Source organism: Syzygium oleosum, unplaced genomic scaffold (assembly GCF_021117445.2).
Source record: "Syzygium oleosum isolate NSW1041296 unplaced genomic scaffold, Sole_v2.1 Sole_v2.17, whole genome shotgun sequence".
Taxonomy (NCBI): Eukaryota; Viridiplantae; Streptophyta; class Magnoliopsida; order Myrtales; family Myrtaceae; genus Syzygium; species Syzygium oleosum.
In genome coordinates, this window is record NW_026607501.1 from 1,125,135 (window position 1) to 1,137,567 (window position 12,433).

The following is a 12,433-nucleotide window of genomic DNA, read 5'->3' on the forward strand; positions in this document are numbered from 1 at the left end:
CAGCCATGTCTTTCTGCTCTCTCCCCTCTCCCCAACTATTTGTACCCTCAAGGATTTCCAATTCATCACACGCCCGCACATGAGAAGTGCTATCGATAAGTGAATAGCTCATCTCTGCGATGCAGAGGGAGGCATTGGACACATACTCGGGCCTCGTCCCTCTCATCTGCCGCGCGGTCAGTCGTGTCAAGCGGAGGTGGGGGTTTCGGAGGCTCCCTATTGATGAAGAAGCGACGATGCTCGCTCCTGTCGATCAGAGGAAGTTCAGAATCGCAGGCATCGCAGTCATAATGCTCAACAAGTGGAGGAACATTGCGCCCGGCAGCGGCAGATGCAGTCGGCCAGGCATTATTTCGAATTAGACCGACGTCCATAATTTCGAATTTTCTTGACTGCAAATTGTTATTTCGCTCTCCTTTTAACTTTTCGTGTTCTTTAACAAACTTAATTATTTGGTTCTTTCTTGGGTTGCATATTGCAACTCTCTTCTTTGAATTTACTACAATAACATGCCAAACTCGCTCAGATGATACGACAATTTCGCTCACTTTCTTCTTGTCCAGTCATATAGGCAAAACCATGCTTGAGACTGACCTGGATTTATATACCAGAAGAGTCGCGACATAGATCGACCAAATAAAATTTGGTCAGGCGTAAAGCTTACGGTTTCTTGTCGATCTTTGAGGCAGATTATTCAGTCCATGATCTAGGTATATTTCAATGAAGGAGAAGCAAATGTAAAAAGCAGAAAAGAGAACTACAAAAACAAAATGATTCCAATTCGAACGACTAACAATCTCAAGACCATACCCTTGGCTTTCACCATTCAATCCCTTCGAGCCAAATTCATACTTTGGAAAGAAGCAAAGGTAGTAACATCTAGAAGTGGAATCACACTATACATTCATCGTCGACGAGGAAACAGTGTACTCGTGGTGCTCGTGTCAAAGAGACGACAATGTGTGATCGTTCCGGTCATCATGATAATTCTCTGTTACGTGTGGAAATTACTGAAAGAGTATCACACACCGCATCATCGATAACAGACTACAGCTTCTTTAATGTAATCACTCACCTCAGATTCACCCGCTTTCACTCGCAGAAAAGTAGAGATTGGAATGTTCAATGACTAGACGGTGAGCATTTCACTGAGAGATGGCCCTGAAACTCCAAATGAATTGTTTTGGCTCTGTTGATCTGAAACCACTATCAATCAAGGCAAGGTCAACACATGCTACAGCAAAAAATAGTACTCAAGGCTTTCCTGATTGCTATGCTCATATAAATAGCAACATTGATGATCTAAATACAACAAATAGTAGTTTGAGACCCCGCACTTTAGAGCTGCGAGTGGCACTGCCAGTGAACTAATAACAATGGTGGTTCTAAAGCTGTAAAGGGCTATTTTTTTTTTCACAAGAATTCATCAACTTTACTCAGATCGGCCAATATTTCAGACTTTATCTCTTCTGGGAGCAGGGCAGATGGGCCTGCCTTTGAATAGAAACTCGCCAAAGACCTAATTGCCTTCTCGAGCATTACATATGATTCCTGCAGAAAAGCCATGAAGAACAAAGTTAGGGGAGAAATTCGCAGATATGTGACTTCAAAAGCTTCAAACATAAAGCATTAAGAACACGCACCTCGTTTGCAACTGTCGACTGTCCCTTCCAGTTGCTCAGATATTCTCGAATCGACTCCTTTGCTGAATCTGCCGTCCTTCTGAACTTCGCATTATCCTTAGGGTCTTCCTTCAATGATTCACGCAGGGTCTTCACAACCTCCCTCGCTGATTTCAAGTACGCCTTCGGCAATACTTTGCCCGATTTTGTCTTCTCATTTGGATCGAACAGGGTTTGGATTGCCCCAATGACTCCTTTATCTTCATCTTCCTCTGAAGTCGACTTCTCCTCAGCTAGTGCCGGTAATGGGGCAAAGACATAGCTCACAGGTACAATAGAAGCCAGCGAAGAACCGATGCAAATAATGGCATTTCGACGACTGAATGTTGGTCCCTCAAGTGGCAGCACAACTTGATACCTAGATTGTAGTTTGTCTGTTATGAAATACAGTCATGAAAATGTGTGCACAGTCTAAAAAAATTCGCCGGGATAAAGAATTCTTAACTCAGTCAAAGCAGGAAGACACAAAAATTCTGAGTTTAAGGAAATCAATCTTCCTGTTAGAGAATCATTACTGGGATATATAATTCTGCTGCCTTCCTACTGAAAGCCGCGGTGTTGGTTCAAAAGACAAAGAACATAACTATTGGAGATACGGCAATAGTAATCAGCGACATGGCTGATTAAGAACTTTCAGGAAAACGGGAATCGAACAATTTGGAATTTCCCACTCACATTCACGGACAAGATTCGAGGTTTTCTCTGGGGCTCCAGAGATCGCTGAGGGACATAACTTTGCAGCAACAGTGATGACAGCCATCCTCAACGTGAAGTTAACAGCCAACATTCAAATCTGGAAGAGATGGGGAAAAACAAAATGGTATCCACTCAATCAAACTCCAAAGGATACATGCTTACACTGAATTAAACCGAAGCAGCCATATCAGCCATAGCGGACTAGCTTTGCCAAAATATATGAGAAGAGTTGCACTTCTGCAATCCTCACCTCCTCCAAAACCATTAAATAAGGATAGGGGAAAAAAGGGGTTGAGCACAATTGGATCAATAACTTGAGCAACCTGAATGAACATCCTCAAGGATTCAAAGACGCCCAGGTAACATTCACAGTAAAGTTCAACTTTTGAGAACAACCCAATTAAAACCTAGTCTTCACTCACCAAATCTCTTAACCAAACCATGCTAATCAAACAGAGCACTTATCCCAAAACAAGAGCCTATCTGGAGACACCCTTTTCATCCATTCTCAATTTTCTTTCACCTATCTAGTTCTTGATTCAAGTAGCAACGTGACATCGAGAATCCAATGTCAGCATAAAGAAAAACGAAACGAGCAGACTGTCAGAAGTCCCGAGCAACTAAACAGGCTCTGATGATACGGAATTGGTAAAGAGATGCCAAAAAGAAAACGGAACTTGACTCTTAATTGTTCTTTGGATGAAAGCATTACCCAAAAGCTCGCAGAGCAGGCGCTACGGTGGCTCCATAAAAAATGACGTCGCTGCGGTGTTGCTGGTTCTGTGAGAAAGGAGGTTGCTTTCCCTTTGGTGAGATAAGGCGTTTTCTGTTGGATGGCGAAGAACGGACAAGATTTCTTGGATGGCTAAGGTTGTTTTTGTAAAATGCATGTAAGAAATCACACTGCAGAGTGATGTGAAAAGCTTCATAAGGTATTGAAACAACTAAGATCCATGAGTACCAATCAGGTGCTTGATCAAGTGAATTTTTGGCTTACAAGTAGGCTCGGCCACGGGGTTGCGCTGGCCGGGGCACAGTGCAAACCCGTTTCAGACAACGTCCGTTGGGTGGCGGGTCATGCCTGGGCCGAGGTCACGTTGGGATTGGACCGGTCAACGCTCGACAATTTATTTTAATGGATTCGGCCATATTGGTCCGACCACTACAGTGATTATATGATCATTGGGATCACTTGATCAATGACCGTTGGCACAACAAGAAAAAAAGAAGACTTTTTGGACCTCTATAAATTGGTCCCTGCCCTTTCGCATTTTTCACCATTCCTCAATCTTCACTCGCATATCACTTACGAAAGCTCTTGCTCTCTAAAGCCGTTGTCAATTTATTTATTTCCTTTCTTTTTATCACGAATTAATCGCGTCCTATAAGAGGGTAACAACAACCGTGTCCACTTATCCCAACTCCATTTGGACTTAATTGTGCAATTGACGCGGGACTCGTTTAGTGAGTTCTACAACAACAGCGTATACGAGCCAACTCTGCTCCCGCAATAAGTCTAATTTGATGACGACGAGACGCAAAGAACCGACGGTTGAGAGGAAGTGTAGGGACGAACACCGGAAGCTAGCCCCTGCCAAGAGGCTACATCGGACGACACCTCGAAGAAATCCTTCAAGCAACTGCAACAGCGGCCTCGTGGAGAAGAACAGTGCAAGTAACAATATTTCTTTTAGAAGAGCATAAATACTCCGGTATAATGGCTGCGGAGTTCAAGTTTCGAGTACTCGCAAGACAAATTTCAACCTCGTCCCAAATCTTATAGATTTCATAAATGAACTCACATATCCATCCCGCAACCACAATACGTTCAATCCCTATTAGAATTCAGCATGTAATGTGTTCCCTATTAAACGCGACCTAATGCCATCCCTAATGTCGAAGCGGGCACAACTGTTATGTTTACATAGGTGGAATTCCCCAAATATTCCATTTGCTGTGGACAAAATTATTTTCCGGCAAATTCTATTAGGAATTACCCTCTAGTTTGCTGCTAAAGGTACTCATCGATTGTTCGATTTATGGAATGAGAGAATGAGACACATCCCAACTGGCAAATACACCACATATACCCATAAAAAGAAATTTCATACTAATTCGAAATTCGGGTTATCGTTTCCGTTGCTTAATTTCGAGGGTTTTAACCTCATTCAGTTGCAGCTTTTTTACCAAATCTCTTGAAAGAGGCTTGGTAAGATGATATGGTAAAACATGGTGGATACTCCTCTGGAAATTAGTAAATTGAGCATTCTTATGTTTCAGGCTAAGCTGTTCATCTTTCTTCCGTCTGTTTTGCTTATCAGGACAAGGTTATCAGGTTCTGAACAATCGAAATGCTGTACAGAGTCCAAAGGGACTAAAATTTCAAGACATGAAACTTCAAGAGCATGGTTGAAACCAGGTCATTATCCACATGGAATCCTAGGGCTTTGCATGGTTGAAACCAATCAAAGAGGTCATTCATTCTACTACAGATACAGAAGCAGATTACGACTGTTTCTAGTTTGCCTGAATCAAGTTCGGCAGCTCTTTTGTTTTCCATTTCGTGGACGATTAATTCCCTCCGAATTATTGCTGCAATTTACTCCTCTTTTCATTCTACAAGTGAACAGATACACGCCCCAACAAGTGCGTTGCTCTGTTAAACTTGTCTGGCTAGCTAAATATATGTGGAGAAAGAACGACAGTGTAACAACAGTCTTCTATTGATTCAATCATGCCCGAAGTCTTCATCTACAATGGAATAAGAATATAGAGGATTGATCTTGTCTACATTCAGCAGCTTTATCATTACTTCTACAAGACTTTGGATAGATACAAAACTGCTTGCCCGGCAACGAACAGATGCATTTGACTTTATGAAATACGAGATTAGTACACTGTGCTGTGGAACACGAAAGCCTCACCCAACCAACATAATACTTATCTCAATTCTCGAGGGGGTGAGCAAAACACCTTAGCTTGTCCCATGAGGAAGGTTCCTCGGCCTCACAAACCTTCCACGCTCTGTACCTTTTTCCCACCTCTAACCAAAGAAATCCTGGATTCCCTTACCTGCGAAAACTTTGTCAGACAGCTCTGCCAAAACTGCATTCACGGTGAGCAAGGCAACGCTCGATCCAGCAATTACGCCCAAGACAACACCGGTAGTTCCCAACACCTTACCAAATGCAGGCCACTCAATCTCCCCAATCTCTTCTACCACACCACTCAACAAGTTGTCGTCTGCTTTCTCCTTCCTCTGCTCCAATGCTTTCTTTATCTCGGCCCCCAGCTCGGTCAACTCTGCAGTCGACTGGCTTGGTTGTTGGTCAATCGATTTGACCTCTTTAACAGTGTCACTGTTTTGAACATCCGTTTCAGTGCTTTCCTGGCTCTCTTCTACAGCTCTAACAACGTGGGACTGCCTATGAGTATTGCCATAGAGTAGAGAGCATTCACTGCCTAATGATGGTCTGGAATCAGCCAAAGCACAGGTGGATGGCAATTTTGATCTTACCCCAAGAGTTGATGTGAAGGGAAATTGCAAAGGAGTAGAAATGGCCATTTGGCCGGTTTTTGTGGCTCTGGAAGAAACAGAAAGGCACATGTTCGCACCTACAGCAACAGCAGCCATCCCTGATGTGGTATTATCCACTGCTTCAATGCCAAAACTGGTAATGGGAAAAAAAACACCGTCCATTATTAACAACCATCATAACTATCAGGTCATCTTCAAGATGCAAAGGCACAGTAAAACTGTTCATTCCCACCCAACAAATGGAAAAGAGAACGGTACCGAAGAAGATCTCTCTCTCTCTCTCTCTCTCTCTCTCTCTCACACACACACACACACACACACACACACACACACACACACAAACAACACACACATGGGTGCATGCATTTCACCGTCATGCTGACCTCGCTTGCTTCGCTCAAGTCGAGAAGATGACAAAGCCCGCCACTTTCCTTTACACAAGAGGTTTGGTTTCATATGTAATGCTAAATATCATAGCCCAAACTAAAACAGCCAAACTAGATTACTGCTTCAGTAAACTTTAGCGTTCTCATGTCAACTCTGCGCTGACTAGTAACATTCTAACACCATAAAATAGGCATCGCCATATAGCATGTAGTCAGAGCAGGAACCCTATATATAAAGTGCATCCCCTTTCTCCTCGAGCGGTTTCCTAGCATAGTCAGACCCAAATCATTAAGAATAAAAATCACGTTATTTTTGTTAGACACAGTTTAAGTTCCCCCGTGAAGCAGCTCGCTAGAAATTTTCATGGACTAGTATCTTCATGTCAATGACTCCTAAGAGGGTAGAAACAAGTCGATGAGCAAAAACTAGCCACACCCACCACCCGACTCTCCCCTGCCTCACACTCTTATCTTGATTTCAAAAAATGCCGAAACTCCGTTCAAGTGCCGTGGCGAATCTGAGACTTGCAAGCTCTATACTCTTCCTTTCTCATTTCAGTTCTAGAAGGCAGAAATATGCAACGAAAACTGGCACAGGAATTTGATCGAACACTTCAAGGGCAACGAGGATCAAAACAAAACATCCTCATCAACTACCGGCCGCTCGACCGCAATCGCGAAAGAATCACATTTCAAGCAAAGAAACGCCCAAGAACCCAAAATCAAGGACGGAACAAAGAGAGGAACCAGCACGCGCCAAATGGGGACAGAGCCACCAGCGCCGCCGTCTCGGCGCTCGACCCGAGAGCCGGAGCCACCGGCGGCGAGAAAGCAAGAAACGGCGGCAAAATCAAGAAGCGGAAGCTACGTGTGTGTGTTGCAGACGCGAGGCGTGAACGGCGTACCTGCACGGCCCGTGCGCGGCGGAGCAGCGCCACCGGAGAGTCGGAACTCGGAAGAGGGAGAGACAGAGAGAGAGAGAGAGAGAGGGAGAGATGGGTGAGGTGAGAGGGAGTATCATGGGGATAGAGTTGACCATGGGCCTAGGCCTCGGCTTCTTCCTGGGCCTGGGCCTGGGCCTGGGCCTGGGCTTTGGCCTTTTTCGCACCAACGGATGATCAGTACGTGCGCGAAGGGCCACTGGTAGTTCAACGCAATTAAAAAATAATGTTAAAGAGAAAACCCACGCATTTTTTAAATTTGGAAACAAAAAATAGCATATTTAAAAAAACTAGCAATGATTCGAATTGAGATATTTTATATTTCTAGGAAAAACGATTGGTTGCCTCCGCTAAGGGTCCTAGGGACACTTTTTAAAAAATTTCATTTTGCTAGTTGCTTATTCTGTGCACAAAATTGTATAAACAAAAGGCGTTATGTCCGAAAAGTGACGAAAGTGCTTAAAAAACATCGTTGCGACCCCATTGAAAAAATTACTCTTTTCTCATTATATATATAAATCCTTATATTTTGCACATATTTCACCTCTTCTTTTTTGTGGAATTTGACCCGATAGATATAATGACCTAGTAACCTGACATTATCTCAATTTAAAAAGCTCGAATTAGAATAACCACTTCCCAAGTTCTTTGATGCATAGGACCATTTCAATCATCGGCGCCGACAATGGCCAAATACGGTGTTTACTGAATAACGCATCGCATTAGGCAAAGAGACTCGAACCGGCAACTTAAGCTCAAATTTCGACGGCTTTTGTCGGGATTTTTCTCGACTTTCTCGTCGAATTAGAGACGAGTTCAATTAAGCACTAACTTGTCGATGCAAGGACCCAACTAAACATTATGTATGGATTCTTAATGGAGGGCAATCTAAACGTTGTTCTGTTAATCAAATTAGGCAACTTGATTAGCGCTAGCTCAAAAGTTTGTGATATCCAAGCGGCTCGGAAAACTAACTAAACATTCGAATCGTTTGTACAAGCACTTACATAAATATTGGTAAAAGAAAGGACATTGAATTTAATAGTACTTTTTTTATTTTTATTTTATATGAGAAAAGGCTGCACTAAGTACATGGCCAAATTACACAAGCAACCCCTTCACCCCCCAAAAGGAAAGGTCAACGGCAAGAAGAAAACGCCTAGGAAACCTCTTCGCTCTAAACAGAAACTTTACCGAAGGAGGGAAAGAGCTTTGCTACATTCTTCACGGATTGGTGATGCTCACTTCGAGTCTCACGGCTGCGGCCACGGACGCCGCCACCCCGCCCGGTTGGGCTGCCGTCTTGGCCCATGTCCTCAGCTCCGCGTTCGCCACCCACTTCGCATCCTCCCGGTTCGCCGGTCTATCCGCCGGCAGCTTCAATGTGGCCCCCCTGCGAAGAACAACGTTGCCTAATGTCGTGCGTCAAGTTATGATTGGCCCCCCTTAATTAATTGTTTAAGCTCATCCAGATAGACCTTAAACCCCAGAAAAACCAGAGAGCGACATCACGCAGTGCACTAAATGATGTCGCACAGATTGAATTCGAAGAATGGAATATATAGCAGGGATGACCCAGATGGTTCCTGAACTTTGATTAAATATGCAATGTGATTCCTAAATAGTAAATTTGTTCGATGTGTACTCTAACTTTAGCCCAATGTGCAATATCGTTCATGCACTTTTAATTTGTTTAATGTCGTCCCTAGACTTTTGGATATGTTCAATATAGTCCATAAACTGTTTGAATATTGTTTGTTTAATTTAGTCCCTGAATTGTATGAAAATGTTCAAATTGAACAAATCCCCAAAAAAAAAACATGTCCTAAAAATCCTGAAATCACATTGAACAAATTAAAAGTTTAGGGACAATATTGCACGTCGGGCTAAAATTCTAAAACCTAAAGACCACATTGAACAAAGTCAAAGTTTATTAACCATTTGTGTCATTTAATTAAAATTTTAGTCCAATCTTTTCTTCCAAGAATTACCGCGAGAATGTCGGAGATCTTGATCTTGGCTTCGTCCCCGAGCTTTCCTTCGTTGTAAGCCACGGCCGTCTGAGCAGAAGCCGCCAACCCTCCCGGGATGACAAGGTCGCTCCCCGCTTTGCATTGCTCGGCCATGAGAATGGCAGCCGCATCGCTCTGGTCCACGGGCTTGTCCCCGGCCGATTGGGCAGTAGCTTCCAGCGCTTCGCCGATGATTCTCGCACTCTGCTAGGTCGCCTGCGACTGTGCCCTGCCGTCGACTCGCCCTCGACGAACTGGCCAACAACCTAATGAATTTGAACGAAGAAAGTTCTTGGTACAATCTGAACAGATGACGACCTGGATTTTATTTGTTTATTTGTTTTCCATAGGAAACAAAGATGAACCTGTCCAGCTACTCTTTTAGTGACGGTACGCCCGACCGTGAACCCCTCTTTTTCGACGATGGCAGGCTGCCCGATGCCGGATCTGGCGAGGGCGACTTCGCCTGACTCAGGCGAGGGCGACCCTCGCCGACGTCGGGCGGGGGCTGCCATCGCCCACACAGGCGAGGGCGACCCTCGCCTGGGCAGGCGATGGCAGCCCTTGCCCGACGCCGGATCCGGCGAAGGCAGCCCTCGACGGTAAAGAGAAGAAAAGAAAAAAAAAGGAAAAAAAAAACTGAAAAAGGAAAAAGACGAAAATGCCCATGGCTAAAGTATTGTGGGGTAAATGTGTTACAAGTGGCATAGTTTGGAATTTTTCATGTCACAAAAAAAAGTTCAGGTAAATGTGTCACAAGTGGCATAATTTGGGGTTTTTGGTGGTATTTTCCCTTAAAATGAAACACCCAACTTAAACAACAGAAAATCTTGATAAAAAAGAGTGACGCATCACAAAAGTGCATGACCTACGCCAGTTCACTGATATTCTTAATTATCATGCTCTGTACTGGCAAAATTTTAACTCATTACCTCAACTAGGTGATTATAATAGAAATTGTTTTGGTGTTATGGCTCGTCTAGTTTCTTCCAAGAGCAGCAATTGAGAAGGAAGAAACTTACCCTGTGATTTCTGAACGTAATCAGCCCTCCATCTAAGTCAAAAATCTTCACCTGGACAAAGTCCAAGAGTGGTCTTATTTCTAATTGGTGATACACCATTTCCACCCAATTGCACTTAGCTGAAAATTGTGGCCTACATCAACCTATAATTTTCAAAGCATACTATTTCGCCGGTTTTATCCCGTCGAAAATCTTTCACCGAACGCTGCGTTTCAAATTTTATTAGAGGGGACTAGGGTCTTGAATCAAGCTCGGACAGAGAATGTCAAATGCGTCTGTTAAGCCCAACTTATGTGTTACAACTTAACTCAATAATACACCAAACTCGACAATACTAACAATGGGATAACAACTTGCAAATACCGAGACCAAGCTATGTCGGAATCTAATCAACGACACAACTAATATACGACATTGCAATTCAAGGTACGCCAGAATCTAATCAATGACATGACTTGAGAGAATATAGCTGGAATCCAATCAACAGCTATATTCCGAGCACAACGCCGGAATTTAATCGACGACGCCGAACTGATGGCACAACACTGGAATTTAATCAACAATGCTGGACCTGATAAAGACTCTCGCCATAATTGAATCTACGACGTGAAATCTGAAAGCTGTAACTACAACTACTCCTAATATGCTGAAAATAAAGATAGATAAGACATCTGTTGTGTTGTTCGGGGGTCCTTTCTATGTTGGAAATCCTTGAGTATTTATAGAGCAGCATGGTAACTGCTACTTCTCCTTAAAAGTTATTTTTCACTTCCTTACATTTCACACTTTAACCGCTTCCTGACTTGTCGATGTTGCTTACGCTCCTTGGGCATCACGTAATAGCTGATTTTCTTCCACGCGTCTCTTTATTCCCTGCTGTTTCCCACGTTTTACTATTTAGCTTCCTTGATCTTCACGCCCACGGTGATGTCTTTACCTTTTGACACGTGGAAATGTAACACCACGTGCTTAATTCATGATCTCAGACTCATCGACATCATATGCAAAGCTCGTGATCTTGGACTTGTCGACGTCACGTGTAAGGCTCGTGATCTTGGACTTGTTGACGTCATGTGCAAGGCTCGTGATCTTAGACTTGTCAACCTGTCGACATTTCTATGACGTGTCCTGTCAATAACTGCTCCAAATCTTTCCGATGCCTCTGGGCCTGACTCACGGCCTTTCTCCGAATTCATGCTATATGGGCCGTGTTTTACGTCCTTTGTGACTTGTAATCGGCCCACTCCCACCAAAGGTAATTTTGGGTGTCAACGTATGCCCTCTTTTAAAAGGAATAAATTTGAATTTATTTCTTTTAAAGATATACCTTGTCCATGTACAAATCCCTAGGCGATGATCATGCCTTCCTGTCCTCTGACGTCCTTTTGAGCAGCCAAAATGATTTTTTCATCCAATATTCTTTGGACACATCACTTTGTATTTTCTTCAAACAGTCGCGGCTTTTCGAATCGTCTTCTTCATCCTGTATTTTTACAAGAGCTCCGTTTCATCGTTGTATCTTCTTCCTTAAACCCTAAAAATCCCTTCTTGAACCTTTTCCGATCTTGACCCATCATTTCTCATGGCGTCCAAAAAGTTTGAATATTCTGCTGGCGACTACATCGCGGCTTTTGACAAGTTCAAAGAAGACCCGCACGTTGATAATTGTTCTTTCCTTTTATTGAAAGTTGTCGAGGATGAAGCCAACTGTTTCTCTCTGGGCCCCAGTTTCATGGACCATCTTAATATTCCCGTGAATCTCCAATTCCATTTCCCGTATAAGCACAGTGAGACTTTGGCACTGCAACATTCTTCCATCACGGTTGTATGGTCCACCGGGTCTTCTCGATTTCAAGGTTTCCCTTCTTACAAAGAGGATTTTCACAGATGGTTTATTCGCTTGAAGGCCAATCAAAAAACTCAACTTTTATGGACGGCTGCTGGGATTGACGTCGCTCTCGAGGTCAGTATGGGATCTCATGACCTAGAACGCGGGCTATTGGGCTTCGCCATCACTTTCTGGTCTTCTTCCAGCAATTGCTTCTTTTTCCCTTGGGGACACATGTCCATCACTATGCTACGATGTATTTGCTATAGCGGGTTTTGAATTGGTCGGTCATGTTGTCGAGGATTTGCCTGTACTGCCCACTCTTTTT

The 12,433-nt window shown here is 43.5% G+C and overlaps 3 protein-coding genes across 11 annotated transcripts; all 3 read right to left on the reverse strand.

Moving 5' to 3' along the window:
• Positions 1-1,260: 1,260 nt before the first annotated feature.
• LOC115688739 (photosystem II D1 precursor processing protein PSB27-H2, chloroplastic) lies at positions 1,261-3,302 on the reverse strand. 4 transcript variants are annotated; one of them, XM_056318946.1, is made up of 5 exons: positions 3,091-3,302; positions 2,629-2,701; positions 2,358-2,475; positions 1,644-2,056; positions 1,261-1,551 (listed from the first exon to the last, which is right to left on the reverse strand). In XM_056318946.1, exons 3-5 carry the CDS (start codon positions 2,467-2,469, stop codon positions 1,414-1,416), a joined length of 663 nt encoding a protein of 220 aa, XP_056174921.1. In that variant the 5' UTR covers positions 2,470-2,475; positions 2,629-2,701; positions 3,091-3,302; the 3' UTR covers positions 1,261-1,413. The 4 variants fall into 4 exon arrangements, with proteins under 4 accessions (XP_056174921.1, XP_030470509.2, XP_030470508.2 ...); XM_030614649.2 differs by lacking the exon at positions 2,629-2,701 and having other exon boundaries at positions 1,644-2,040; XM_030614648.2 differs by lacking the exon at positions 2,629-2,701 and having other exon boundaries at positions 3,091-3,300.
• A 1,781-nt stretch (positions 3,303-5,083) lies between these two features.
• On the reverse strand, positions 5,084-7,309 carry LOC115663049 (preprotein translocase subunit SECE1). Of its 6 annotated transcripts, none has more exons than XM_056319458.1 (2): positions 7,208-7,309; positions 5,084-5,993 (listed from the first exon to the last, which is right to left on the reverse strand). In XM_056319458.1, the coding sequence occupies exon 2, from the start codon at positions 5,983-5,985 to the stop codon at positions 5,422-5,424; it is 564 nt and encodes a 187-aa protein (XP_056175433.1). In that variant the 5' UTR covers positions 5,986-5,993; positions 7,208-7,309; the 3' UTR covers positions 5,084-5,421. The 6 variants fall into 6 exon arrangements, with proteins under 6 accessions (XP_056175433.1, XP_030440959.2, XP_056175432.1 ...); XM_030585099.2 differs by having other exon boundaries at positions 5,084-6,049; XM_056319457.1 differs by having other exon boundaries at positions 5,084-6,014; positions 7,208-7,277.
• Positions 7,310-8,467: 1,158 nt separating this feature from the next.
• LOC115688733 (late embryogenesis abundant protein D-34-like) lies at positions 8,468-10,376 on the reverse strand. Its single transcript, XM_030614642.1, has 3 exons — positions 10,278-10,376; positions 9,235-9,459; positions 8,468-8,620 (listed from the first exon to the last, which is right to left on the reverse strand). The coding sequence occupies exons 1-3, from the start codon at positions 10,374-10,376 to the stop codon at positions 8,468-8,470; spliced, it is 477 nt and encodes a 158-aa protein (XP_030470502.1).
• Positions 10,377-12,433: the final 2,057 nt, after the last annotated feature.

Coding starts and splice junctions, on each gene's coding strand:
- LOC115688739 (XM_056318946.1), bottom strand. CDS start 2,469: ATGTTGGCTGTTAACTTCACGTTGAGGATGGCTGTCATCACTGTTGCT. Junction 2,057..2,357: donor CTCGAATCTTGTCCGTGAAT/GTGAGTGGGAAA, acceptor ATTTCATAACAG/ACAAACTACAATCTAGGTAT. Junction 1,552..1,643: donor AGTCGACAGTTGCAAACGAG/GTGCGTGTTCTT, acceptor GCTTTTCTGCAG/GAATCATATGTAATGCTCGA.
- LOC115663049 (XM_056319454.1), bottom strand. CDS start 6,372: ATGAAACCAAACCTCTTGTGTAAAGGAAAGTGGCGGGCTTTGTCATCT. Junction 5,994..6,299: donor ACTTGAGCGAAGCAAGCGAG/GTCAGCATGACG, acceptor CTGTTGCTGTAG/GTGCGAACATGTGCCTTTCT.
- LOC115688733 (XM_030614642.1), bottom strand. CDS start 10,376: ATGGTGTATCACCAATTAGAAATAAGACCACTCTTGGACTTTGTCCAG. Junction 9,460..10,277: donor TTACGTTCAGAAATCACAGG/GTAAGTTTCTTC, acceptor GCGACCTAGCAG/AGTGCGAGAATCATCGGCGA. Junction 8,621..9,234: donor AGATCTCCGACATTCTCGCG/GTAATTCTTGGA, acceptor GCCACATTGAAG/CTGCCGGCGGATAGACCGGC.